Here is a 26,249-nt window from a genome sequence, read left to right on the forward strand (position 1 = left end):
TAGTCAGAAAATAGAAGGAAATCCTGTCAGATGCTACAACTTGCATCCTGAAGGACATTGTGCTAAGTGAAATACGCCAATCATAGAAGGACAAATACCACGATTCTACTTACGTATAAAGCATCTAAAGCTTTCAAACTCATCTAGGCATAAAGTAGAATGGTGGTTACCAGGAGCTGGGGGAAATGGGAAATTGCTGTTCAGTGGCTATAATGCTTCACTCGTGCAGGATGAAAAAGTTCTAGAGACCTGTACAACTTTGTACCTGTAGTTAACACTGTAGTGTACACTTAAAAAACAGGGTAAATCTTGTGTCATGTTTTGGGTTTGTTTTTCTTTTGGCAATATAATAATAATAATAATAAAAACACTTTTTCTGGAATGTTTGGTAGAAGTTGCCCATAAAATCATCTGAAATTGATGCCATGGGGCGGGAGGTGCATATCTTTGTTTTTTCTATTTCTTGGATGATAATTGGATTCGTCATATTTTTAGTGATTCTTAAACATTTGGTCATTTTTATTTTAATATAATATTAGTTATTTTGTCTAGGCTTCCAAAAGTCTTACTGTAAAACCATTTTTACTCCTGGTAGTGTTGATCTGTGCTGCTTTTTTTCCCTTTGACTTTTAAAAGACCGATTTTATCAATTTTAGTTTTGTTTTTGGGTTTTCTTGTTTTTTTCATTTTTAGAGATTTCTCCCTACCTTCTAAGTTAAAGCGTAGGTCATTTATTTTCACTTTTTCTCAATTTACAATCAATGCATTTAAAATTCTAGTATTTTTTTCTGGGCAGTTTTGTCCCTTTCCTGAGATACATTTGTCCCTTCCCTAACATATTCCCTAAAAATAGTTTAGAAATAGCTTTTAAACTTTGCCATCATAGGACTTTTGGGGGCCATCTTTTTGTTTGTGATTTTCATGTGGCACCGAATTTAATCTTGTATTAGAGCAATTAAAATTGTTTCCCCCTCTGTGGTTTGTTGTACAGTCAATATTTGTAAATGTTCTGTGCTTGAAGAAAATTTGTATTTTCTGGATCCAGAGTTTTCTCTGTGTTTGCAGAAGCCTAACATGCCTTTGATCGTGCTGGCGATTTGTGTTTTTCAGATTTTCCTTGTCCTTGTTTTGTGCCTTCTTAATCTGTGCTGTTCTGAGAAAACACTCTGATCCCCGTCTATAATTGTGAACTTGTTGATTTTTGTTCTCCCAGTCTGCTCTGTGCTTCTCAAAGCGACGTTGTGAGACACAAAAAAGCTTGGGTCCTTCACAATTGGCTGGTGCAGTATTATTGTTACAACCGTAAAACATTGCCCTTCTTAGCGATATCTACCTTGATTTTGTAACTTGTCTGATATTAGCAATGCTGCAGCAGCTTTATTTTTATTAGAATTTGCCTGATACGTTTTTTATATAACTTTATTTTTTGTTCCTTTTTTTTAAAAAATAAAAATGAATAAAGGAAAGAATATAACAGCCACTTTTCACTACCCAGAATAATTGGCTAACATTTTGTGCTGTTTTAGTCTTTCTTCCCACTCCCTCGCCCCTGCCATCTTCCCCACCGCCTTCTTCCCCAGCTCTGTCACCCCTCTCCCCACTGCCCCACCTTTCCCCTCTCATTTCCCTTCTCCCCTCTCTCTCGTTTTCTTTTTTTCTTTTTTTTTCTTTTTTTTTTTTTGTGCAGTGGTACAATCTCGGCTCACTGCAACCTACACCTCCTGGGTCCAAGCGATTCTCCTGCCTCAGCATCGGGAGTAGCTGGGATTACAGGCGTGTGCCGCCACATGCCTGGCTCATTTTTGTATTTTTAGTAGAGATGGGGTTTCACCATGTGGGCCAGGCTGGTCTCAAACTCCTGACCTCAAGTAATTCACCCACCTCGGCCTCCCAAAGTGCTGGAATTACAGGCATGAGCCACCGCACCCAACCTCATTTTCATTATTTTTTATTCTTCTGTCTAGCTATTCATCTATGGACCAGAAAGCTTGAGTATGCCTGTATCCCTTTTTTGGTACAGCAGGCTGCATTTACATTTGTGTCAGGCAGAGCAACACTTCCCGATCTTTAGAAAAGAAAGAAAACCCATCATCAAGCTAAAACTACCTCTCCCTGCCTCAGTCACATTGCCTTTGCCTTCCCCACTATGTGACTCAATCCTTCTCTTGACATTAAGAGGTTTCTTTTAGTCCATTTTTATACCTGTATTATCTACTTAGCTGTGTGGATGTTGGAAGCAGTTTTATGTGCAGTTTTTAAATGTGTGTAAATGGCATCACTGGGTAGCACTGTTCTGTATTTTCCCTTTTCCCACACAATATAGTGTAAATGTATCCATGTTAAATACATGGGCTGTGTTCCACTCCACTTTACTTTCTTATACTATTCCGTCTTACAAATATCCTGCATTTTATCTATATGTCTCTCTACTAATTTATATCATTTCACTCTTCTCTTTGCTGTGTGTGTGTGTGTCTGGCTTCTTTCACTCAACTTGTATTTGTGTGATCCAACTGCACAGTTACTGTAGTTACAGCTCAGTCATTTGTCATTGCTGTGTGGTGCTCCACTGTAGAAATGCACATTTGTATGTGTATCAACTCTTCTGTAGATGGACATTTAACGCTCTTTTCAGTTTTTGCCTATTGCGAATAACAGTACTGTGAACACTCATATATATGTCTTTTGGTGTGCATATATATGCTTCAGTATTAGGTATATAGGAGTGGAATTGATGGCTTGCAGGGTACGTATCTGTTTAATTTCAGCAGAGAGTGTCATACATTTTTTACAATGTAGTTTTGTACTAATTTACACAAGTGTGCCAGGTGCTCTACGTTCTTGCCAGGACATTAGGTTTTTAATTTTTGCCACTCTGGTAAGTGTAGTGGTATCTCATAGTTCTAATTTTCATTTTTCCCATATGAAGAATGAGTGAACTTTTTCATACACATATCAGCCCTTTGGATATACTCTTGTGAGGTGCTTATTCATGAAATATGCCCCTTTTTCTCAAATGGATTGTCTTATTCTTATTGACTTGGAAGGATGGAGTTATTTTTTGGCTGAGGTCTTTTGTCAGATAAATTATTGCAAATATCTCCCTCTATTCTGTGGCCTTCTCTCTTTGTCTTCTTATTGTATCTTTTGATGAAGACCAGTTTTGAATTTTAGGGGAGTCAAATTTAGCAGTCTTCCTTCAGGGATACTGCTTTTGCAGTTTTGTTTCAGTAACCTTTCCCTACTCGTATGTTGTGAAGACCCTCTAGAAATACTGTTTTATCTTGCACATTTTGATCTATAACTGACTTGATTTTTGCGTGTGGAGTGAGATAGGAATCAGATTTCACATCCATTAGCGACACTGAAATAAATTTAATAGATATAAAACTGGTAAAACCAGTGGTCAGTATCCACAAGGCAGTGATTAATTGAATCTCCACAGGACACAATTTGCATTTCTATGGACAAGAATAATTTGCATTATTCAGACAATAAAACATGGAGAAACCATATAAAATCAGATAATCTGGACAGCTGATAACCTATACTCTCTCTATATATATTGTTCTTTGAATTCTCCTTTAAACAAGCTGGAACATCTTATTGGTTCCCTTGTTAGTAAGATTTCTGATATATGTTCATTTTATATCTTTATGAGAGTTATGGTTGTACCCATTTAAAAAGTAGTCATTTGGCAGTTCTGATTTCATCTTTGCTTTTTAATATTCCTTGCTCACCCTTCTAATGCAGAGGTTCGTCATAGGCTATTCTTAAATCTTGGGATCAGGGTCACTAATCCAACTATTGGGGGCTGGGGGCTGGGGGTCAGAGGTATGAGATACAACATGGCTTCCTGTGAACCAGGGATTGTTGGCAAGAAACGCAGTGATTGACAGTTCTAGGGAGCCCATCACTCAGCTGAGAAACACAGGGACTTATTATAAGGTCTTGCTCCTTCCAACACTAAACATGCTTTCAAAACTGATAAATTGAAGAGTACTCAAGTATTAATCTTACAAACTTGAGTTTCAACATAGAGTTTTTGCTGAAGGTAAGATAAACCTGTAACCTACAGAAATGTGGGCTAAATAGGACAGTAAAACACATTTCAAAAAATAACTGTAACTCTACCTATCTCATGACTAAATTATTTTTGTGTGTATTTTATTTGGGAATATAAAAGGTGAATAGCAGTTTTTAAAAAAAGTTCTGGGCAGATTGCTATATTCATTCAGATGAAACTTTTATTTTTCAAAATGTGATACAGCTGTTTCATTTTGACATTAATAATAGCCAACATCTGTGTGACTCATTCACTTAATTCTCTACACAAAGCACATACTATTTATATAAAAAATAAATTAAGCTTTAATAATGAAACATAAGTTTACAAATGCAGCTTCTTAAGGCCTAATGAAAAATAAGAAATGTGGAAATTTCCAAGAGGCATGATCACTGTGGAATCTGGCTATTCAGAAAGAAAATATTTTGAAAATTAAAAACCAGGGACAAATTATTGAGTATTTTTAAATGCCAATTTTTTAATTCTGTGTAATTCCAAATCTAATTATTAACTTTTTGTTGGTTAGAAGATGCTTTTACGGTTGGGTTCAAAAAGCTAAATGTCACATAGGTTGAAGGTTAAGTTATTTTCCTTTTAAAGTTGAAAGGGCTGAGGCCCTTTTTAGCCATCCTTTTTGCTTCCAAATACAATTCATCACTTAGTGGCCCTAGATCAGCAATCTTAACATTTTATGCTCAGATACCTCTTAAGTGAATTTTAAAAATCTGTGTATCTTCTTGCACATTGCTATACTGACATCTAAAATTTCTCATCATGAATAGTTGCAAAGTGCTGGCATACCATAGACACTACATGTTTAAATAAAACGGTTGTATTCCTTTTTAAATTTAGCCCAGGAGGTTCTAAATATAAGTTATTTGATAGGTACTATGATCTTTTTAAAAATTTTATGAACAGGGCCATTTTTTTTATGATCAGTCTTACCTGAAGCAAGGCAATTTTTAGTAGCAGGGAATGCCCCACTTTTCCTTTTACTCCTTGAATTTGTGTTTTCATACCACTTCTCCCTCAAAATTTTAGCCTAATACATTTTTTATTTTTATGTTGTTTAATTCTGTCTCTGTACCAAAAGTATGATATAGTATCCTATAATCCTAATGCTGTAAGCCTTTAAAAATGTTCTTCTGGATTGAGCTCAATCAATAAACACATAGCACAAATTTCACCAAATTATTAAACATAGTAAAACTTCATTGGAAATGTATCACTTAACGAGATAAAGAGGGCTCTTCTCCACAATTATTTCATCTATGTGGATTGATAACATCTTAAGATTGAGCCAAAGTTCATCATCGATTCTATTTTCCCTTTTCAATTTCATTTATGGAGGTGTTGATCCTTGTTCACATAGATACATCAGTGATAGCAGAATCACTGAATTCTTCCAACCCCTTTTGTAGTTACATGCTAAGAGACACAGAAATCTGCAGGCTGTTCCTTCCAGTTTGTTGAAAGCAGAGAATTTGGAACCACCAGAAAAATTTGGAAAATCCATTTGCAAAAGGATTTGTGCCCTGTTAAGTCTTTCACTTTCCAAATATCCACATTTTGAATTTTATACCTTGGGTCATGCTCTACAATAAGACTAGAGGTGGAGAAAGCCATATTTTCTTTTGTAAGGTGAGAAAAGGGCGTTTTCTCAGGCAAGTGAGTCTTAGAGAGGAATACAACAGGAAGATGAGGGTCTGAACACTGCTCCCCTGAGAGTCCTGGAGTCTGTGTATTCCTTGGAAAGCTCTGGTATACTCCCAGGGGTAAGGGTAGCTTAATCTAAAGAACACTGGCCGTGGCAACTTAAGTTTCGATTTTAACTAGGTCACAAAGCATACGAAGTATTAGACCATGTTGCCTGGCTGCCTTACTTAATAGAGCAGCAGGGCTTCAAATGTGTTCCACTAGAGATAAGTCCCACGAGACACTTCTGGCAAAAGGATTCTGAGATCAAATGTGGAAAACAAGACCCTCTACACCTTTCACTCCTGCACATCTAGTCTCACAGTAGAAAAACTGTTTAGCTTTTATAACCTAAGTTTCCCAAACTCACAAGGCCTAACCAGCCTCCCCACTTTATTTTTCCATGTAATCACCAATATTCTAAATAACACACTTAGGAAAATGGGGAACAAAAACAATGTAACACATATGCAGTGGTGGTTTCGACCTATCAGTGCTGCTTCCATCTTTCAGAACGTGCCTGTTCCGAGTCTTCTTGGCCTGGATTGCCTGTGCTTTAACAGTCATGTAGGAAGCATATCTCAGCTAGATACTGAGGTTATGTAGCATCAAATAGACTCTGGAAACAGCCACGATACCATGTGTGCCTTTCCTGAGAGAATCAGTCCCTAACACCACCAAGAACCAGATCAACATGTTACTCTGTCAAGGACAGGAGGAAGGAACCAAAGCAAGTACTTTCTAATGGTAGATTCCAGTTGTAGTACCAGGAGGAGGAGACAGTTTTAGGCAGAGGGTTCTTCCCAGCACCATTTATGTCATAATCCCCTGACTGCTCTTTGGCCTTGCATGGGTTTTACACAGCAGCAGCTGGAGAGAGGTTTAGCTTCTGCTTCCTATGCTGCCATATGTCAATTTCTTTGATAAGGTATGAAAAATCCATTTTGGGCAGAAAGGGGATGCAGGCCTTAGCACTGTGGCTTTAGAGTAGAATGAAGTGGGGAGCTGAAAGGAGGTAATGACAGCAACACCTGAGCTCTACTGTGTAGAAGTCATGACAGAGCTGAGAGGGGTTGGGGGAGATGCCAGGAGCAATAAATAGGTTCTGGTAGCTACCTGGCCAAAGGTTAATGGGGCCCTGGCTACGGAGTGCCTGTAGCACTCATCCTAGTGCCTTTTTCACCCAGCCTTTCTTGAAAGTTGCTTTGAACATCTGCCACTAAGAGGAATTTTCTTTCTTCAGTTGCTGACTGCCAAATAAAATAGCAACTCCCAGTTGGAGGAGTAACTGGAGTAATAGCACCCCATAACAGCCCTTCCTTGGCCAGACTGCTGTTCCCTGTATTCCTGGCTTCAGGCAAGGTAAATACCTTTCTTTTAGGAGCTCGTGGGTGGAGATGATTGATGAGACCCATAGCTTTTTATTTTTTTTAACATCACACCCCCAAATCTTGGCACTGTATTTGGCATGTGGAGGTGATCAGTAAGTTTTTATAGAGTGATGGGACCAGAAGGGTCTTCTGGTCTGAGCCTGATTTGTTCTGCCCTGCTCTTCAGCAGTACATGCATGCTAAGCCCAGCATTTCAGATAACAAGAGGAGGGCCAGATGGGTTTTCTAGGGGCCAGTTTCATCCACATCAAGCATCAGGCTTACTGCTGGTTTGTTCTTCCCCACCACAGCCATTGCTTTTCACAGTTACACCCGTTTTCCCATCAGTTGTAAAGTCACTCATTGAGAAGTTTTGACTCTACCAACCAACTCCCTTCCCAACCCAGCACTCTCCTCTCCTTTAAAAAGCCATATTACATCACTGGTATCTGTTAATATCTTAAGATGCAGAGGTGTGAAGCCCTCACCAGCCGCACATATTATCATGAACTAGGTAGGTTTGCCCCAAGGGAGATGGCTGCATTTGAAATTTTCTGTAACACCCTAATGCTTAGCCCATTAAAGCTCAGCTTGCTGCTCCAGAAAACTGGGTAACCCAGAGACATTTCGCCATCAACCTAACTTTTGTCTGCCTCTTTCAAGCAGCAGTTGACCTCTTGCCTGTGGAGAGCTGTGAACCGAGGGCCTTTCCAGCAGCCTCCCAGCCAGTTCAGTAGGGCCATGGGGGATTAGTGGCGCCAGAGCCTACCAGCAGCTGGCAGAGCCAGGGGCAAGTGAGAACCTGCCCCTGCAGCAGAGCTCTGGTCTCTCTGGTGGGCTTTTTAAAACAAAGAGGCCCCAGGATTCCCACCTCCATCCCAGTAACTCTGGTCACAAAACAAGCCCTCACCATTCATTAGAAATTGTCTTAATGAAGAGATCCCATCACTCAGCCATTTTCTTGTGGACTGCAGCAGGCAGCCAGTGGTAGTAAAGTACACTGAACTGAGCAGGCTGCCTCTGGGTAGGGCTTCTCTTTGGGCCCTTATGGAATCATTTGCCTTTTAGTTAAAATCCTTTTCAGAATCTAATGAATAGTTTCTTACATTTCCAGCTCATCTTCTATGGACGTCAATTACCTGGATCATTAGAGGTAGAATCTTCTTGGCCGGAAAAGAAATCCTGTTCACTGTGTACAGGTTGTGCAACAGAAGGCTTAAGTGATCAAGGTTTTCATTGCTTTTATTCAATGAGGTTTGGAACATGAGAGGCCAAAAATGAGGAGCACATTTTGGGGAATCCTCTATAAAGAATATAAGTTAAGGAAGTTGTCCAAGATGAAAACAGTGGCAGGAAGTTACCCCAGCTCATGCCAGTTGGGTCTTCAGAAATGTCACCTTGATGGCAGGCTTGAAGAAAAGATGTCACAGATTAGCGTCTTCCTGGAGTGTGAAGAGGGCACATTCTCTTACATGCAAACACACATGTGCACACACACAGTACCCTTACACACATAATCCAGCTTCTATGAGTAAAACTTGCTGTTGCTGACTCTCTTCTCTCTTAACCTGAAATAAAACAGATTTCACCGTCAGCACTGGGGCATGAGAAATGGGCTGTGTGCTGAACTCTGTAACATTTCTCTGTCCATACATTTGCCAGTCATTCATAGCTGGATGGTGTAGGGCTGAGTGTCAGAGAGGCAAGCTCCAAGTTCCTGGTAAGACATTGAGACTCAGAAAGTTTAAATCTCCTCAATGGTAAAATAGAGTAAGAGCTACTCTGCAGGCTGACATGAAGGTTAAATGAGAATAATGTGAGTAAGGCAGGCAGCACAGTTTCTCATTGCTGGCTACTATTAGGACTTTTGTTTGGATGATTCTTAGTACTTTTAGACACGTTATGAAATACTTGGCAACCCTGGCCGCCCCGTATCCCATTACATGCCTGTAGCACAACCAGAAGCATCCCTGTTGGGGGATCTTGACCCAGTCTAGAGCCACTGGACTAGCCCGTTCTTGAGAACACAATAAGGACTCCTTAAAAGTCGGTGGTCACCATTTATTTTCACTATTAAATTGAAATGTCCTTCTAGAGGAAATAGTTCTACTTAGGGGAAGTGGCAAGCGCCTAAGGTATTACTTTAAGTTAATTTTTAGAACAAAGAGCACTAGAGTCAAGGGTGCCAAAGCAATTTTTTTTTTTTTTTTTTTTTTTGAGATGGAGTCTCCCTCTGTTGCCCAGGCTACAGTGCAATGGCGTGATGTCGGCTCACTGCAGCGTCTGCCTCCCAAGTTCCGAGTCTCCTGCCTCAGCCTCCAGAGTAGCCGGGATTACAGGCACCTGCCACCATGCCTGGCTAATTTTTGTATTTTCAGTAGAGACTGCATTTCTCCATGTTGAGCATGCTGGTCTTGAACTCCTGACCTCAGGTGATCTGACCACCTCAGCCTCCCAAAGTGCTGGGATTACAGGCATGAGCCACCATGCCTGGCCCATAAGCCACCATGCCCGGCCAAGGATTTCTGAAGAAAGCAACTCAGAGGGCTTTCCAGAAGCCTGGCCCCTGGTGCCCAATATCGCTGTGCCTAGAGACCACCCAAAAGTTTGCAGGTGGAGGGGCTGACCTACCTCTTGTTGCATTTCTCCTGGTACAGCTGGAGCTGGTTCTCATTAACATTGAACTCTTTAACCAGGGCATCCCGGTTGGCATTGCGCAAGTTCTGGTGTGTGTCATACAGAAAGAGTTGGTTGTTCAGTTCTTCTTGCCGCCTCCTTAGCTGGCGACAGGAGGAGTAAAGTTCCTCTTCGCTCTCCTGCAGGATGCGGGGGAGAGAACAACCATGTGGTGACTACACCTTCCAAACCAAAATGTGAACGTGGCATCTCACAAGCACACCTGAAGGGAATATGGGGCAGAAGTTTTGCAACTTGGATTAGCCCAGACGAGCCAGGGCCTATTTTTACCAAAGATAAAACACAATTATTTATTGTGTGGGAAGCAAGCCGTCTAAAAAGTGCTTGGTCTTTACACTGTCGCTTTATTGCAAAACATTGAAATAATTACTACACTGCCCGTAGATCCTATTTCTTAATCTAATCCAGTTTTCCCTTGGTCTACATGTCACCTTCTGGTCTTTAACTGCAAAAGCATCTAAGCAGCTGCATGCTTAAAGTGGAACCCAGCAGAGGAGAAAAAACAGCATGACATGAGAGCAACAAGGCAGGCAAGAGGCAGATAATTTAAAATCTTTTAAGGGTCTTAAAAGGCAAGGTAACAAGCTGCAACATGGATGAACCTTGAAAACATTATTCTAAGTGAAAGAGCCCAACTCTAAAAGATCACATATTGCGCGATGCCATTCATATAAAGTGTCCAGAACTAGCAAAATCTTAGAGACAAAGTAGATTAAAGGTTACCAGGGTCTGGGGGATGGAGTGAGTGGCAGCAGCTAATGAACATGAGATTTCCTTTTTGGGTGTTGGAAATGTTCTAAAATTGATTGTGGCCATGACTGTACAACACGTAATAGGCTATAAACCACTGAATTGTACACTTTAAATGAGTGATGATATGATATATGGTTATATGAATTATCTCTCAAAGCTGTTACCCAAAAAAGCCAAGGTATCATAAATTACACCTTGCAGAGATGGGCATGTGCCTCACCTGTAGCCGGTAATGATTTCTACTTCCCCCACCAGTACCACCTCCAGGCACATGACCCAATCAAGGCCAACTAGACGCATCCGTGGGAGTTTCATTGGTGTTCTGGGTAGAGTGTCTTTTCTTGGATCAGGTGAAAGAGTGAGTGTGGTCCTGTCATGGCCACACTGCTATTGTGTCAAGAAGTTGGGAATGTGCCAAAAAAAGAGGAAAACGGCCACTGCGTGAGCACAGAGATTCAGCCATGACTGAAACAAGACCTACTCCTAAACTTTTCAGTTGCAGGAGTCAAAATAGTACATTATACTAGGGGAGACAAAAAGATAAAACCCACTCAGGGTAGGGAGTTTGGGTTTCAGTGCAGAGGGAGGATGAGGATGTTGTACCTCATCTGTTTCAGAGGGTCACTGACTACTGTGTGAAGCTTGGCTTTGCAGGAGGTCAAGTCAATTGGCCTTTCCTGATGGAGTTCAAGTGAAAGACTCCTGTGCTACAAAAACATGTGTCAAGGTGCACAAACAAGATCCTTTGTCATTTACTTTTAGAAAAACATGGACTCGAACCATACTCTGCAAGGTTTTATTCCTACTTTAATGACCTAACAACAGTCCCCAGGGTAACAGCTGGAACTGTGACTTTGGAGAAGGGGGAGAGAAAATGGTTATTCCAGCTGTTTGCAAAGGTTGAAGAGTAAGCAAAGGTAAAATGGGCTGTCCTTGGTGATTAAGTGAATGTGTCAAGTGAGGCACTGGGAAGAGTCAGTAATGACTTCACTTAAATGTATTCCCTTCCTAAAGGGAATACATAGCTTTCCTCCCTATGAAGAATAAAGCATATTAAAAAGTCAAACAATAGATGCTGGTGAGGCTGTGGAGAAATAGGAAACTTACACTGTTGGTGGGAATGAAAATTAGTTCCACCATTGTGGAAGACAGTATGGTGGTTCCTCAAGGATCTAGAACAAGAAATACCATTTGACCCAGCAATCCCATTACTGGGTATGTACCCAAAGGAATATAAATCATTCTACTATAAAGACCCATGCACATGTACGTTTATTGCAGCACTGTGTACAACAGCAAAGACATGGAACCAACCCAAATGCCCATCAATGACAGACTAAAGAAAATGTGGTACATATACAGCATGGAACACTATGCAGCCATAAAAAGGAATGAGATAATGTCCTTTGCAGGGACATGGATGACGCTGGAAGCCATCATCCTCAGCAAACTAACACAGGAACAGAAAACAAAATACCACATGTTCTCACTCATAAGTGGGAGTTGAACAATGAGGACACAGGGAGGGGAATAACACACAGCAGGGTTAGTCGGGGGATGCGGGGAGGGAGAGCATTAGGACAAACAGCTAATGCATGTGGGACTTAAAACCTAGATGACAGGTTGATGAGTGCAGCAAACCACCATGGCACATGTAACAAACCTACACGTTCTGCACTTGTATCCTGGAACTTAAAGTAAAAATTTAAAGAATAAAGTTCAAGGAAAAGTTTTGAAAAATAAAAATAAAAATAAAGTCGCCGGGCGCAGTGCCTCAGGTCTGTAATCCCAGCACTTTGGGAGGCTGAAGTGGGGGGAATGCTTGACCAGGAGTTCAAGACCAGCCTGGGCAACATAGTGGGACCCTGTTTCTATAAAAAATGCAAAAATTAGCTGGGCATGGTGGCATACCCTGTACTCCCAGCTATTCAGGAGGCTGAGGGGGTAAGATCACATGAGCCCAGGAGGTTAAGGCTGCAGTAAGCCACGATCATGCCACTGTACTCCAGCCTGGGTAAGACAATGAGACCCTGTCTCAAAAAATAAAGCAAAACGAGAACCCCATTTAAGTCTTAATTATATACCATGAAAGGTCTCTCTTTCCCCTTGTCTGCACCTAGAAGAAAATGGCTTCTATTGTTTTATTCTATATAATGAGTATTTGTTATTCAGGTGCAAGTTCAAAATTCACTTTTTCTATGAATGCTTCTGTAACTGCAGCCCTTTATCACCTTTTCTGAGTCCCAAAATATTTACAGCTATATTACATACTGTAGTCCTGGGTACACTATATATATGTGAGATAGAATGCACATTCAGAAAAGAACATAAAAGAAACCATTTACTGAATAACTCTACAGCAAGTGAACCAGTCTTCTTGACTTGAGGAACCACCATTCTAGTCAAGAGAAAGCATTTTGTAATACTTATTTCCTGGATTTCTTTTGAGTCTGAGTTTTCACTTAAAAATTTAGTTTATTTTATTAGAAAATAAAGGAAGCCTTTGGTAGTAAGTTTTACCTGGCCTGAGACAAAATCTTTATGGCATTCTCTGCCTTTATTTATTTATTTTTTTTTTCCTGTTTGTTGGGTGGGGGGAAAATACACAAAAGTAAAGTTTTTCCCCCACCAATACTTTTTAAATTGTTTTATGTTGGAAGTTTAAGCTTACAAAAAAGTACAGTAATAGTACAATGTTCTACATACCCCAACCACCTAGACTCCACAGTGTTAACATCTCACACAACCACAGTACAAGTATCAAAACTAAGAAATTAATATCGGTGCAATACTAAAACTACAGATCTTATTCATATTTCATTGGGTTTTCTACCAATGTCCTTTTCCTGTTCCCACATCAAATCTGGGATCCCACACAACCTTTAGTCATTGTGCTACCTTAGTCTCCTACAATTGGTATGGTTTCCTCATTCCTCCTTCAGGACACTTTGGAAGAGTACTAGTCAGTTATTTTGTATGAATGTCTAGCAACTTTCATTTGTCTGGTGTCTTCTTCTATTTTGTTTGAGGTGACGCAGTTTTGGCAAGAATGTCACAGAAGCAATGTACCCTTCTCAGCGTCTCACATCAGGAAGGACGTGATTTCAACATGTCTTATTCCAGGTGGTTGGTAACACTGATCATCTGATTAAAATGGTGCCTGCAGGGTCTATCCGCTGTAAAGCTGCTATTTTCTTCTAATTGATACATTTCTTGGAGGAAGACACTTCTGGGACAATGGAAATATATTTCTCTTCCAACTTTCATTTAGCATTCATCAGTAGGTCTTACTGCAGCAGTTAGTGCTATGCTGTTTCGATAGTGATTTTCTAGTTTCTTCATTCCTTCTACATTTATTAATCAGAATTCGTTTGTGGGGAGGACTGACTCTTCTCTCTCATGTATTCATTCATTCACAGACACGTAGCTATTTCATTCCGTGTGCTAGAATCCAATATTATTTTGCTATGCAAATTGTTCCAGCTGTGACCATTGGGAGCTCTCCCTGGTTGGTTCTTAGGCCCCTTTGATGCCACCATTTTTTCAGCACTTCTTTATTTACTGAAACGTTAAGATGCTCCAAGTTCTTTTTATATTTTATTTATCCCAAGTCTGGAAATCAACCACTTGTCTAAGGAGCCCGGATTTCTTTTTATTGGAATATGATATTTGGCAATATCTGGAATTCAGAAACCAATGACTGAGGTGTCATTAATTCTAGGCACTCAGCAGAGTGAGCTAGGATATGTATGTATTTGTAGTAACATGTAAACACACACATTTATTCATCTACCTATGTGTGAATCTATATATAAGTATATATGTAACTTAAGTGAGTTTATATTGATATCTCCAATTCCAATCAAACATTAATTTTGGAAGAGTTGGTATAAATTTCTACTTGTTCACATGGTGTTTTTTAATAAGATTTTATGTTTTTCCTTATATAAGTTGTATACCTTTATTTAAATTACTCCTAAATGTGTTAATGGTTTTTGTCAGTAACACAAATGGGATTTCCCATTTGTCCCTTCCTCCCACACCACATTTCTGTTTGTTACTTCCAGAACAGAGAGAAGTGGTTACATTCAATAAATACAAGACAAAGTCTCTCTTTAAAATTGAAGTCTTCCTGTTTTGTAAACTATACAATCAGAATTTGTATAGTTTAAATTTGTATAGAATAGAGATCACCTGACCTTTTTTCTACAATTATACTGATTATTTCATTTGCCTGATTACATTTATGGCATCTACTAGTTTATGCTTTTTTCATATTTAATTTGTTGCTAACTGTGCCACTGTTAAACCATCCTTGCATTCCCGGAATAAATGCTTAGTTTAATATATTGCTCTTCTAGTAAACAGCTGGACATTTGCTGTTTTTTTTTTTTAAGTTTAACATTCACACATGACATTGATCTATGGCTGAATGAGGTTAGAGGAAAGCTAGGAGTACTATCTCTCCAGTTTTGATATGAACATTGTATAGCTTCAAGACAGAGGAAGGATTTCCATTGTTTTTACTTCGGTGGAGTAAAATTGGAATTACATTATTTAAATGAAGATAAAACTAAGCTATAAAACCATCTAGATCCTAAACCTGTTTTATCTAATAGGTATTTTAACTTTTCTACTGCTTTTCAGAATAATTTAAGGCAATCATCCATTTGCTCTACTTTATTATTTGGGGTTCAGTCTCCTTTCCAGTGTTTACTATTACATGTTTTTCCTTTTTGTTCTTTTATTAAGTAGGCAAAGAGTTTAACTGGTCTTTTGGGGGCTAGACACAGTGGCTGACACGTGTAATTCCAGCATTTGGGGAGGCTAAGGCAGGAGGATCTGAGAGCAGCCTAGGCAGCAAAGCAGGGCCGTGTCTCCATACACACAAAAAATTTTTTTAATTAGCCAGGCATGGTGGCATATGCCTGTAGTCCCAGCTACTCAGGAAGATCACTTGAGCCCAGGAGGTCAAGGCTGCAGTGAGCCATGATCACACCACTGTACTCCAGCCTGGGTGACAAGAAAAAAACACTGTCTCAAAACAAAATTTGGCCTTTTTGATAAACCAGAATGTTTTATTCTTTATCTTTTTTTGATTTGTGTTTTATTCAGTTGGCTTCTATCTCTATTTTATTCCTTTGTTCTATTTTATTGGTGTTTTAAAAGTTCTTAAGATGAATACTTAGTAGTCTTCAGTCTTTGTGAAGTTTTAAGGCAAGCACTTTCCTCTTCTAAATGTAACTATGGCATAAATGTTTCACTTTTAGGTAATTTACTTGTTTTAATATATTTAGAAAATTATTATCTTCAAATCATGAATAATTTTACCATATTTTTAATACCTTTCGAATCTTGTCAAGTTATAGCCAATGACCTATGAAATTATGATTTTTTAAAAATGTGTTAAGGTTTTCTTTCTAAGAAAGGATGTAATCAAATTTATAAAGTTTGAGAAATAGAAGAAAATGGTGTATATTAGCCATTTGTAGGACACAAAGTTGTATATTTCTCAAGGCAAATTATTTTGATATTATATCTTCGCTGATCTCCTATATACTAGACTCTCCAAATTCTGAAAGATTTTTTCTTTATACAGTTGTCTTTGTATTTGTAGGAACTTTTGTTTTATATACTTAGGTACTATGCTGTTTGCTAATGACTTTTATATCCCTTTAGAAAACAAGCATTTTATCATTACATACTATTCATCTTAATACACTGTAGTACACTGATACACTGTAGTACTTCTGATCCTAAATTCTAGTTTGATGTTAACTCTTCCATCCATTCCTATTTGTTTTATTTACCTTGCCTTTAGGCCTATTCTTATAAACATTGCAGTTAGATTTATTTTCTAATAGGAGGATTCAGCCTATTCACCAAATTAAATGTAAGTTCTTATCCATTTCACTTCAATTACTATACATTTTACTTTGCTTTAATTTCTTCTGATTCTTTACCTTATTTTTACTCTCTCTGTCAAGTTTATGTTGATCTCCTTTTTTCCTCCTCTGCTTTTCAATTCTGACAGCGGTTACCCTCAGTTTAACAATGCTAACTAAAATCACAGTTTCCTTTAACATCAAATGTAGCATTAACTCTCCCTCTGCAGTATAGTTTATTTACTGTCTGATTCCCCAGTCATCAAAGTTGAAATACCCTTTAGGATACCTTTATTTTTACCTGTCCATGCCTGTGCTTTGTTGATACTTGATTATTTTTCAGCTTTTGATTAGCATTTTAATTCAAAAATTCTTGTTTAATATTTACCATGACAAAATTTTAATCATGCTGTCATCCTCCTGTAAGATGTAATTGTACTGCAAAATTAATTATCCACTGGTTTCCCTCTCTTCACCTCCCTACCTAAAAGTTTCTCTTCTGACTAAAATATCATTGATTCTGGGCTGCCTCAAGATTTCCCTTGAGTAGGATACCTGATATATCTAAAATATTGCATATTTTGAAATTCCTTGACATGTGGGGGGCTGGACACTGAATTATTCTGTCTTCCTAGTCCACATTCTACCCATTTGGGGAGTCTTTTAGTTTTCAGCACCAAAGAGGACAAGTCAGATATTAGACTTATTCAGTTCCTTTATACACAACTAGTGTGTTGCAAGTCCACGTTTTTTAATTTATCCTTGGAATTTAACATTTTTACTAAAATATTACTAAGGGTATGGATGTGTTTTCTATTCATCCCACCTGCAACCACGTGGGCCCTCACAAACAGCAGATCAGAGAAATACTTCCTCTATTCACTGTTTCATTAATAGCTTTGCACCATCTGTTTCACTTTGTCCTTTGGGACATGCTTTCATATTAGGTCTTTGGCATCTGTCCTCCCAGCCCACCTTTTCCTTTCTTTCCATCTCATGGTGGGGTTGCCCTAGATTGTGAGACATTTCCTTCACATTATCTTTGGGGTCACTAATGCAGATCGCTTTACATACCGAATGTTTTAATTCAACAAATCAGGTCTTGTCTTTGAATTCCAGAAAGCTTTTTCCAGTGCTCTACTTGGATGTCTTTGAAAGATCCTGAGTTATGTGTTACAGTTCTCATCATCTGAGGCTTCCATTGGCTCAGTTTCAACTGCCAGCCACCTGTTCCAGGTGTGTACCTTTGTCTTCCTCTTTTTCCACTGCATGCTCATGGTTTTGTCTGTTCAGTAGTCATGTCAAACTGTTGGGTCATAGATGGTAAACACAGCAGTTTTTGCTCTTTGGAGCCAGCACTTGGCAAACTGACCAGCTTTAGCTGATGAGGCATAAGGAAGGCCTTTGTGTCCCCCAAGTTCTCCCCAAGTGTGAGGAAATCTTTCCCAACCTCAAAAACCAGGACCAGCTCAGTGCCAGAGTGCAGCTCCCAGTCCTGGACCTCCAGGATTCTAAAGTGTGCACTCTTCTACAAAGGGATTCACGCATCTGATCTAGGATAAGCCTTAATCTAGTTGACAGCATCCTGGGTTTTCTTTCACTCTAAGGAAGGGCCTCTGTACCCCCTTGCACTTTAGCTGCTACCCAGCACAAAACAGAACCCAGTTCACCCAGGATCAGTACTAAACAGGTCCTGGGGCAGCCAGTTTTCTCAAATGTGCCCTCCAGAAATGGCCAGTTTGCCCAGGGAAGATAATGGATATTTAAGCTGTCCTATTTTCCCCAGTCCCATTCTTCGGGATCTCACCGTGTTAAATCATTCCAGTGAAGGCCTATTCCAGTTAATGGCAAGATTGGATGTAATACATCAACTTAAGAGAAACTATTTACTTTCAGAGAACAATTTGACATGCAGGTAAAAATACATGGTCCTTTTTTCTTTGATTTATTATTCCATTGCTAAATATCTAGCCTTGGGAAATAATTTTTAATCAGAAAATGTTACATGAAGACCTATATTATTTATAAAGTAAAAAACTGCCAATGACTTAACTCTCCATTAGTAGGAGCATAAGTGAATTAGGGACCCACACGTAATGAAACAGGCATCAATGGCTTTGAAAATCATTTAAAGTCGTCGGCGAAGTAGAAAAGGGCACCTGTATGAATCCGACTATGGAAATATCATATACAAAAAATCATCAGGCAATGGAAATCTACCAAGATGGTAACGTGGTTAGATACAGGCTGTTTGTGAGGACTCTCTTCAACTCCCCCACCTTTCTTTCCTTACATCTTCAAATACAGTAGGTAATAAAATGGTGCTGAAAATACTCTTTATAAACTAAACATACTGCTAACAAAGTAAAGGCCTGCGACTTGATAAAGTAATTGTGACATGTAAATGGCTTCTTCAGAAGGTGTTTAAAGTGCTTATTGACAGTTTTCTGGGGCTGTAAAATCTATCTATCTCAGCAAATGTTTTATGAGCAAACTCCATTTTAGCCCTTACTGGATCAATCATTTGCTCAGAAAACGCTGTCTTGAGGCTGTTTACCAGAGTTTCTCCCTGGCTTCCAGAGGATATGGTGATAAATAAAAGGTATGACCGTGGGCATTAAGGAGAAAGCCCAGGTCTACCGAATGCAATTCAGCTCGGCTTCCAAGAGCGACTTCTCATCCCAGTGTGGACAGAAATGCCAAGCTGCACCTGTGAGTGGCACAAAACCAGGTGACAGATGTGGAATTAAATGAAATCTCAAGAGCTAGCAGCTGAACTAAAGAAAACTTTCAGAAAGAAGATTTGCGAGCACTGACTTTCCATTTAGAACCCCATACAACGCCCCCTACTCCCTACAGTGGCAGCCCCAGCATTGAGCTTCCCTCATCAAGGAAGTCAAATCTGCATCAACACAATTTTCTTTTAAATATACTAATTTTCTCTGCTGCTGGTGATACCTAATCACTTAAATTATTTATGATGCTTCCAGTTGTTTACAGCAGCCTTGCAGAGCAGGCTTAGGCAAATGCTGCCCTACCACCATCTAAAACCGTTTTTATCACTTGACTTTTCTGTGAAGTGTCTGCAGAGGGGTTTTTTATATAGAGAGAGCAGCACCAGTTCCCTTTCCCCAGGCAACAGATGCGCAGATCCCAGATCCTTTGTTGAGCTGGGAAGGGATAAGCTTAACTAAGCAAAGGGTCTTCGTGCTCACTGGTTTAAGGCTTCTGCTAAAGCCCAGGTTTTACAGTTTTACCATTCAGCTAAATTAATTGATCCCACTAATTCTATATCTGAGTATTGATCCTCAGGAAAGAATTCTGGCATAAAGGAGGAAAAGGGTACTCACCTAAAGCTGTGCATGATCGCTTTGTTTGTAAATAGATTCCATCTAAATGCCCGGCTTGGGGTGTGATTAATTTATGGTCATTCTACTTGATGGAAGACTCACACAGTCATTTAAATGCTGGTGAAGTTTATTTTAGGCCATTGAAAAGTGAGACTGTCTCAGGCTCTTTGGTCCCTAACAGCTGTGCTTTTTAAGTCTCTCTCAGCAGTTTTTCCTGCTCTCTCTTCCCTTATTTTTTTTTCCTTGAGACAGGGTCTCACTCTGTCACCCGGGCTGGAGTGCAGTGGCACAGTCTCAGCTCAGTGCAACCTCCGCCACCCAGGCTTGAGCTATCCTCCCGTCTCAGCCTCCCAAAGTGCTGGGATTACAGACGTGAGCCACTGTGCCTGGGTCTTCCCTTATTGCATCTTCTTTCATCTCAGTGCTCCTAAAAATGCTCTGGGAGTGGAAAACTATCAAAGTTGCAAAAGCTGCACATCGGGAAATGGCTATGCAGAAAAGCCTAATATTCCCTCCTCTGAGTCAAGTTCATGAATTTTTATTGCATGGACTGTTGTTATGGCTGTTCAAAGGTCTGAATATCCCTGTTTAGTTTTTGTAGCCAAATTACAGACCCTGATTTCTCTATCTGGAAAACAACCAAAATGAGAAAACAAGATGGGTATTGGGGGGCACTAACCAAGCCCACATCAACCCACTGGGATTCAGAACTACAGTTTTTTAGGTCAGCCAAAGAGAATCTGACCACAGAACTCACTCAGCCCATGTCAAGCTTTAGCCCATGTCGAGCTTTGCGGTTCTGCAGTAGGGGGAATGAAAAGATCCTGGGAGATGGTACTGCCTACAGGTCAGGCACTGCAAAAACATAGGCCTGATAGGTGGGTCTGAGCCTATGAGAGAGGCCATCATCGAGTCTCTGGAGCCCCAGAATCACAGTAAGTAAATACCCAGTCATCTACCCAAACCCAAGCCCTGACTCCACACAGCAGGGAGCTCCATTCTTAACCCTTCATCCTGAGCAAACTTGCCACATTTTTAAATACAGCTCAAGACCAAGCCTATCCAAACTGATTAATCAAAGGAGAGACTCAGTATCTTCAAGGCCTGGGAAAATCAAAAGAACCAGGAAGGAAGTCTCCTTCAGTCTTCTCTAGAGAGAAGTTGGGGTTCATGCATTTTTGTCCCCAGGACAGGCCAAGACAGGCCCTCACTGGAGGCTATCAGACTTTTTGACAGGATTCCTAAAGACCCACTGGCACCAAAAAAGCATCCAGAAAGGATGACTCTATCTAGGAAGGCATCATCTGGCCCAGCTCTTGCTGAAATGAAACTATGAGGAACTTACAAGTACCAGCACCCTTTCCTTCACTGCCTACGCAGAATCACACAGCATTCTCCAAGAAAGGAGGATGCTGGGAGGGAAAACCCAGGAAACTCTGGGGAATTAGCAAAAAGGAATTCTTGTATGATGTCTCATGCTTGGGCTAGATAATTCTCAATGGGCTTAAGTCCATCAGCCAATGGTATTCATAGGCCATTTCTATCCCCACCAGCAGGCATGGCTCAGGGAACCCTTACTGGCGTATCTCCACTCACCAGGACTGGCCGCATCTCACAGAAAACCAGGAGGGAAGCCAGTTCTATGTCCTCGCTGTACCCGTTCTTCAGAGGAACAGACCTGAATCCTGAAGCAGAACAAGGAGGAAGATGCAAAGGCAGGTAATTAATGTCAGACCTTAGATTTTTTTGGAGGATACCCAGGGATCACAGGCCTAGTTCAAAGAGAAGAGAAGTCAGTGCCCCCTGCTGGGGGCTGACTTTGTGGAAGCCGGAGGTCCTATCCTGATGGTTAGGGACACAGGCCAACAGCCATGACTGACTGGTCCATACAGGGAAGCAAGGTTAAAAATATCTACCATCTAGAAATAAAAATGATTCACTCAGAAGAAATTAAAACCCACAGAACATTCCACATTAAGTGTAGTGATTGCAGCTGTGGTTCAATTCCTTAAATACTCCTGAGACCAAAAGAGTAGTGAATCCTCATCCATTTCCTCCACTTAGAGCCTTACAAAGCACAGGACCAGGGAGTGTGTTTTATCTTTAAAGATTTCCAATGGGAGGAAATCTTTCTGTCCCTTAGTAGTTCATAGCAGTATTGATCTTCCTCCTCTGAAAGCCATTCCCTGTTTACAAGTAGGACCTGTGTTTGACAGTCATTTAAATGTTTCTTTTTATTTAGGGCTGAAGGGTGGGGGCGAGTTGGAGCTGAATCTTCCCCACCCCCATTCAGTAATGTTTAAGGCAACACATCTCAAAGGTTGGTTGCTGGCTTCTTTTAATTTAGTATAAAAGAACACAGGGCTAAAACAGAACTGTCACTCCCACCCAATTCTCCTCTCTGTCCTAAAAGGAACCATTGTTAACAGTATCTTTCCCAAGACTGCCTATGCATATGTTTGAGTTGCTTTTAAATCACAAATGATAGTGCCTTACCAGTGAGCATTATATCTTAGAGATCGTTTCTGTGGTCCTAGTTTGTCTTGAAAGCATTTATATCATATCTACTGATTCTCCAAGACAAGCAATGCCCAAAATAGGACCCTCCCACTGTTTCCTCTGTGCCTTCCACCATTCAGATTTTGGGCTTATTTCTCTTGGAATATTTTATACTCTCAGTTGATTTATCACCTTCAAACAATAGCCATTGAATCTCTTACTTTTCACTGCTTATGAAGAGGAAAGTCGCATACTTACACAAACCTGTACCTTTTCTCCTTTTCTTCCCTCAGCTTCTCCTTTTACACCCCTAAGGTGTATGATTTCTGTATGGACATGGTGTATAATATTTGCATTCCATTTTGTAACCATAATTCTCCCACAAAGGGAGGCTTATGTTTTTCTGGCATTTTAATATAAAATTCTTAAACATACAGCAACACTAAAAAAGTATTACAAAGAACACTTGTATACCCACCACCTAGATTGTATGAAACTTGCACTCTACGGTTGTCCCTTGATATCTATGGGGGACTCGTTCAGGACTTCCCCAGATACCAAAATCCTTGGATGCTCAAGTCGCTGATATGAAATGAGATAGTTGGCCAAGTATGGTAGCTCATGCCTATAATCCTGGCAATTGGGGAGGGCAAGGCAGGAGGATCACTTGAAGCCAGGAGTTCAAGACTAGCCTAGGCAACATAGCAAGACCCCATCTCTACAAAAAAATAAAATAAAAAATTTAGCTGGGCATGGTGATGCACACCTGTAGTGCCAGCTACTAGGGAGACTAAGGCAGGAGGATTGCTTGAACCCAGGAGTCTGAAGCTGCCATGAGCTATGATCACACCACTGAATTTCAGCCTCAGTGACAGAGGAAGACCCTGTCTCTAAATAATTAAATGATGTAGTATTTGCATATAACCTATGCACATCCTCCCATATACTTTAAATTATCTCTAGATTACTTTAATACCCAAGACAATACAAATACTGTGTAATTGTTATACTGTATTAAGGAATAAGAAAAAAGTCTGTATATGTTCAATACATAACGTTTTCAAAAATATTCTCAATGCAAGCTTGGTTGGTTGAGTCCACAGATCCAGAGGGCCGACTGTGCTTGTTTTGTCATGGATTTATCCGCCCATCAATCCATCTAATTTATGTATACAATTCAAAGTATGACAAAGACATCACTATACTTTCCCCAGCATGCATCTCACCACCCAGGGCTCAGTATTGGTTTACAGTGTTCGTCTTTTTATACATAAGGAAATGTACAAATTTATTTTTAATGGCTCGATGCTCATCATCTTACTGAACTCTGTGGATGCCTTCGTTGGCTAAATGTGTCCTCTTTTGTTCTCTTCAAAATGAGCCCACGGGACACAGAATTCCTGAGCTGTGCGTGTTTGAGAGCATCCATCCTTTGATTTTATACTTGAATGACAGTTTGAGTGGGTATAAAACCTGAATGTTTTATACCCACTCTTTTCCTGGTAGGGTTTTGGGGACACTGCTCTCATTGAATATACTGCTGTAAAGAAGTCTTCTGATCTATTTTTTCCCTACGGCTACAATGTGATCTTTGTTGCTAGTTCGTTTTTTGCCTTGATAAAGCCTCACAGAATTCTTGCAGTCTAGCCCAGTGATAGGCCAACATTAATGCAAATATGAATCACCTGTGAATCTTGTTAAAATGCAGACTCTGACTTGGGAAGTCTGGGGTGAAGCCTGAGATTCTGCACCTCTAATGAGCTAATCTGTGGACAGTGGGGAAGAATTAAGTCTATGTTATGGTTTGGCTCTGTGTCCCCACCCAAATCTCATGTTGAATTGTGATCCCCAGTGTTGGAGCTGGGGCCTGGTGGGAGGTGACTGGATCATGGGGGTGGACTTCCCACTTGCTGATCTCATGATAGTGAGTTCTCACGAGATGGGGTTGTTTAAAAGTGTGTAGTACCTCCCCCTTCACTCGCTCTCTTTTCCTCCTGCTGACGATGTAAATATGTGCTGGTTTCTCCTCGTACCAGGATTGCAAATTTCCTGAGGCCTCCCCGGAAACAAAAGCCTGTACAGCCTGCAGAACTGTGAGTCAATCAAACCTCTTTTCTTCATAAATTACCCAGTCTCAAGTATGTCTTTATAGCCGTGTGAGAACGGACTAATACAGTCTAGCTGCTGATTGACTGTTAGAATGAACTGGAATGACTGCTCCATGGTGTTCCAGGAGGCTATCAATCAGGTAGCCTGTGCACTCCAATAGCATGGTTCCAGGCCAGACAGTACTATCTGACACTAGGCGTGTGCCTCTTAAATCGAAGACATGAGCTCTGCCCCCATGGCCAGCTATCTCCAGCTCTGTGTACCTTCTCTCACTGCCCAAGTCCCATTTTTATGCACTGGGCAGCCCTCCTTGTATACTAGAGTCTGCTCAAAGGTGTTTCCCAATCTCACCCAAAACAGAATGATTTTTCTTCTTGTTTCTAGTCATTTCACAGGGGAAAGGGAAATATAGACACCTTTTAAAGTAAGATCAATGCTTCGGGCTTTGAGGGCCCAGTGAGAGGGCAGCCTGCGGAGGAGGAACACGGGGTTCGAAATTAGACATTCCTGGGTTTGAATCTCAGCTCTGGTCCTACAGGTGTGTGACCTTGAGCAAGTTAAGTCATAGTTTCTAGGCCTCGAAGTGCTCAGAATTTTAAAACCAAGGATAAAACCCCTTTCACAGGATTACTGTGAGGATTAAGAGAGAAAGAGTTTAAGGTACCGAACACAATAAAGGCTGCTTCTTTCCTTCCTGCGCTCCAGCTGGTTTAAAAGCTTAAGTGCATCTCTAATGACAATGGGCGAAGTTTATTTTTTGAGTTTGGAAGCCCCTCAATGCCTTCTGTTCACTCTATTTCATTCCTCCCATGAATATGGATGTGCCAGGCACTGCTAGGAGCTAGAAAGGAGCGAGGAAAGGTCCCTGCTGAGAGTATCTCACAGTGGGGGGAGGACAAGGTCACATTTTTAATCTCCCTTGAGGTTTTGACCTTTGTTTTTTCTAAATCTCCAAGCTAAGTCATTGTATTCTGCAGATGAATTGACACACTTGGATGCCCAGTAAGGTAAGGAGGTTTTATCATCAACTCTGACATCTCTGCAAGGCACTGGGAGGGATTATGAAGCTCATGGCCTTCATCCTTCAGCAGGATGTCAGGGTAACCAGGGTGTTTCGGCACAGCTGCCCCTCTCTGCTGGATGAGTCCGGTAGAGGAACTGGCAGGCAGTTACCGTACAAAGAAGTCTGTTACAGCATCAAGGCTAGGAAGGTAAAGATGTACCAAAAGCTACACTTCCTGCACCAGAAGAATTGGTTTCATTCCTAAGCCTTATTAGACTAATCTAAAAGAAGCAAATTAAGGAATCACAGCCTCAGTGCTGGGTTTAAAGTAGTTCACAGGCCAGGCACAGTGGCTCACGCCGTAATCTCATCACTTTTTTTCTGACCAACATGGCAAAACTCCATCTCTACTAAAACTACAAAAATTAGCCAGATGTGGTAGTGTGCACCTGGAGTCCCAGTTACTCAGGAGGCGGAGGCAGAGGTTACAGTGAGCCGAGATCACCCACTGCACTGCACTCCAGCCTGAGCGACAGAGCAAGACTCTATCTATCTTAAAAAAAAAAAAAAAAAAAAAAAAAAAAAAGATAGTTTACAGTGTGGGTGAGTTAACCCAGAAGGGTTGCCAAATATCAGGCCTCTTACAGATGAATATTCATTATTATTGCTAGAGTAGCAATGTTCATGAAAATGAACATTTCTAGAGTGCTAAAAAAAATAAAAAAAATAAAAAATCAAAGTTTAAACATTTTCCCAAAGTCTTAACTTGCTAAGGAATTCATTTCCTCAATGGTAAGATAGGCAGCCTTGACCTAATTTGGT

At 40.4% G+C, this 26,249-nt stretch overlaps 1 protein-coding gene across 1 annotated transcript in view; it reads right to left on the reverse strand.

Moving 5' to 3' along the window:
- Positions 1-8,355: 8,355 nt before the first annotated feature.
- Positions 8,356-26,249, reverse strand: part of PLCG2 (phospholipase C, gamma 2 (phosphatidylinositol-specific)) — a 211,111-nt gene continuing 193,217 nt past the window's right edge. The window contains exons 29-31 of the mRNA XM_011990117.1: positions 21,413-21,501; positions 9,763-9,947; positions 8,356-8,699 (exon numbers count right to left, since the gene is read on the reverse strand). Coding sequence (XP_011845507.1) covers positions 8,657-8,699; positions 9,763-9,947; positions 21,413-21,501 — 317 coding nt within the window. The 3' untranslated portion in view covers positions 8,356-8,656. The remainder of the gene's footprint in view (positions 8,700-9,762; positions 9,948-21,412; positions 21,502-26,249) is intronic.

The sequence above is a fragment of the Mandrillus leucophaeus genome, unplaced genomic scaffold, assembly GCF_000951045.1.
Source record: "Mandrillus leucophaeus isolate KB7577 unplaced genomic scaffold, Mleu.le_1.0 Scaffold37, whole genome shotgun sequence".
Classification (NCBI taxonomy): domain Eukaryota; kingdom Metazoa; phylum Chordata; class Mammalia; order Primates; family Cercopithecidae; genus Mandrillus; species Mandrillus leucophaeus.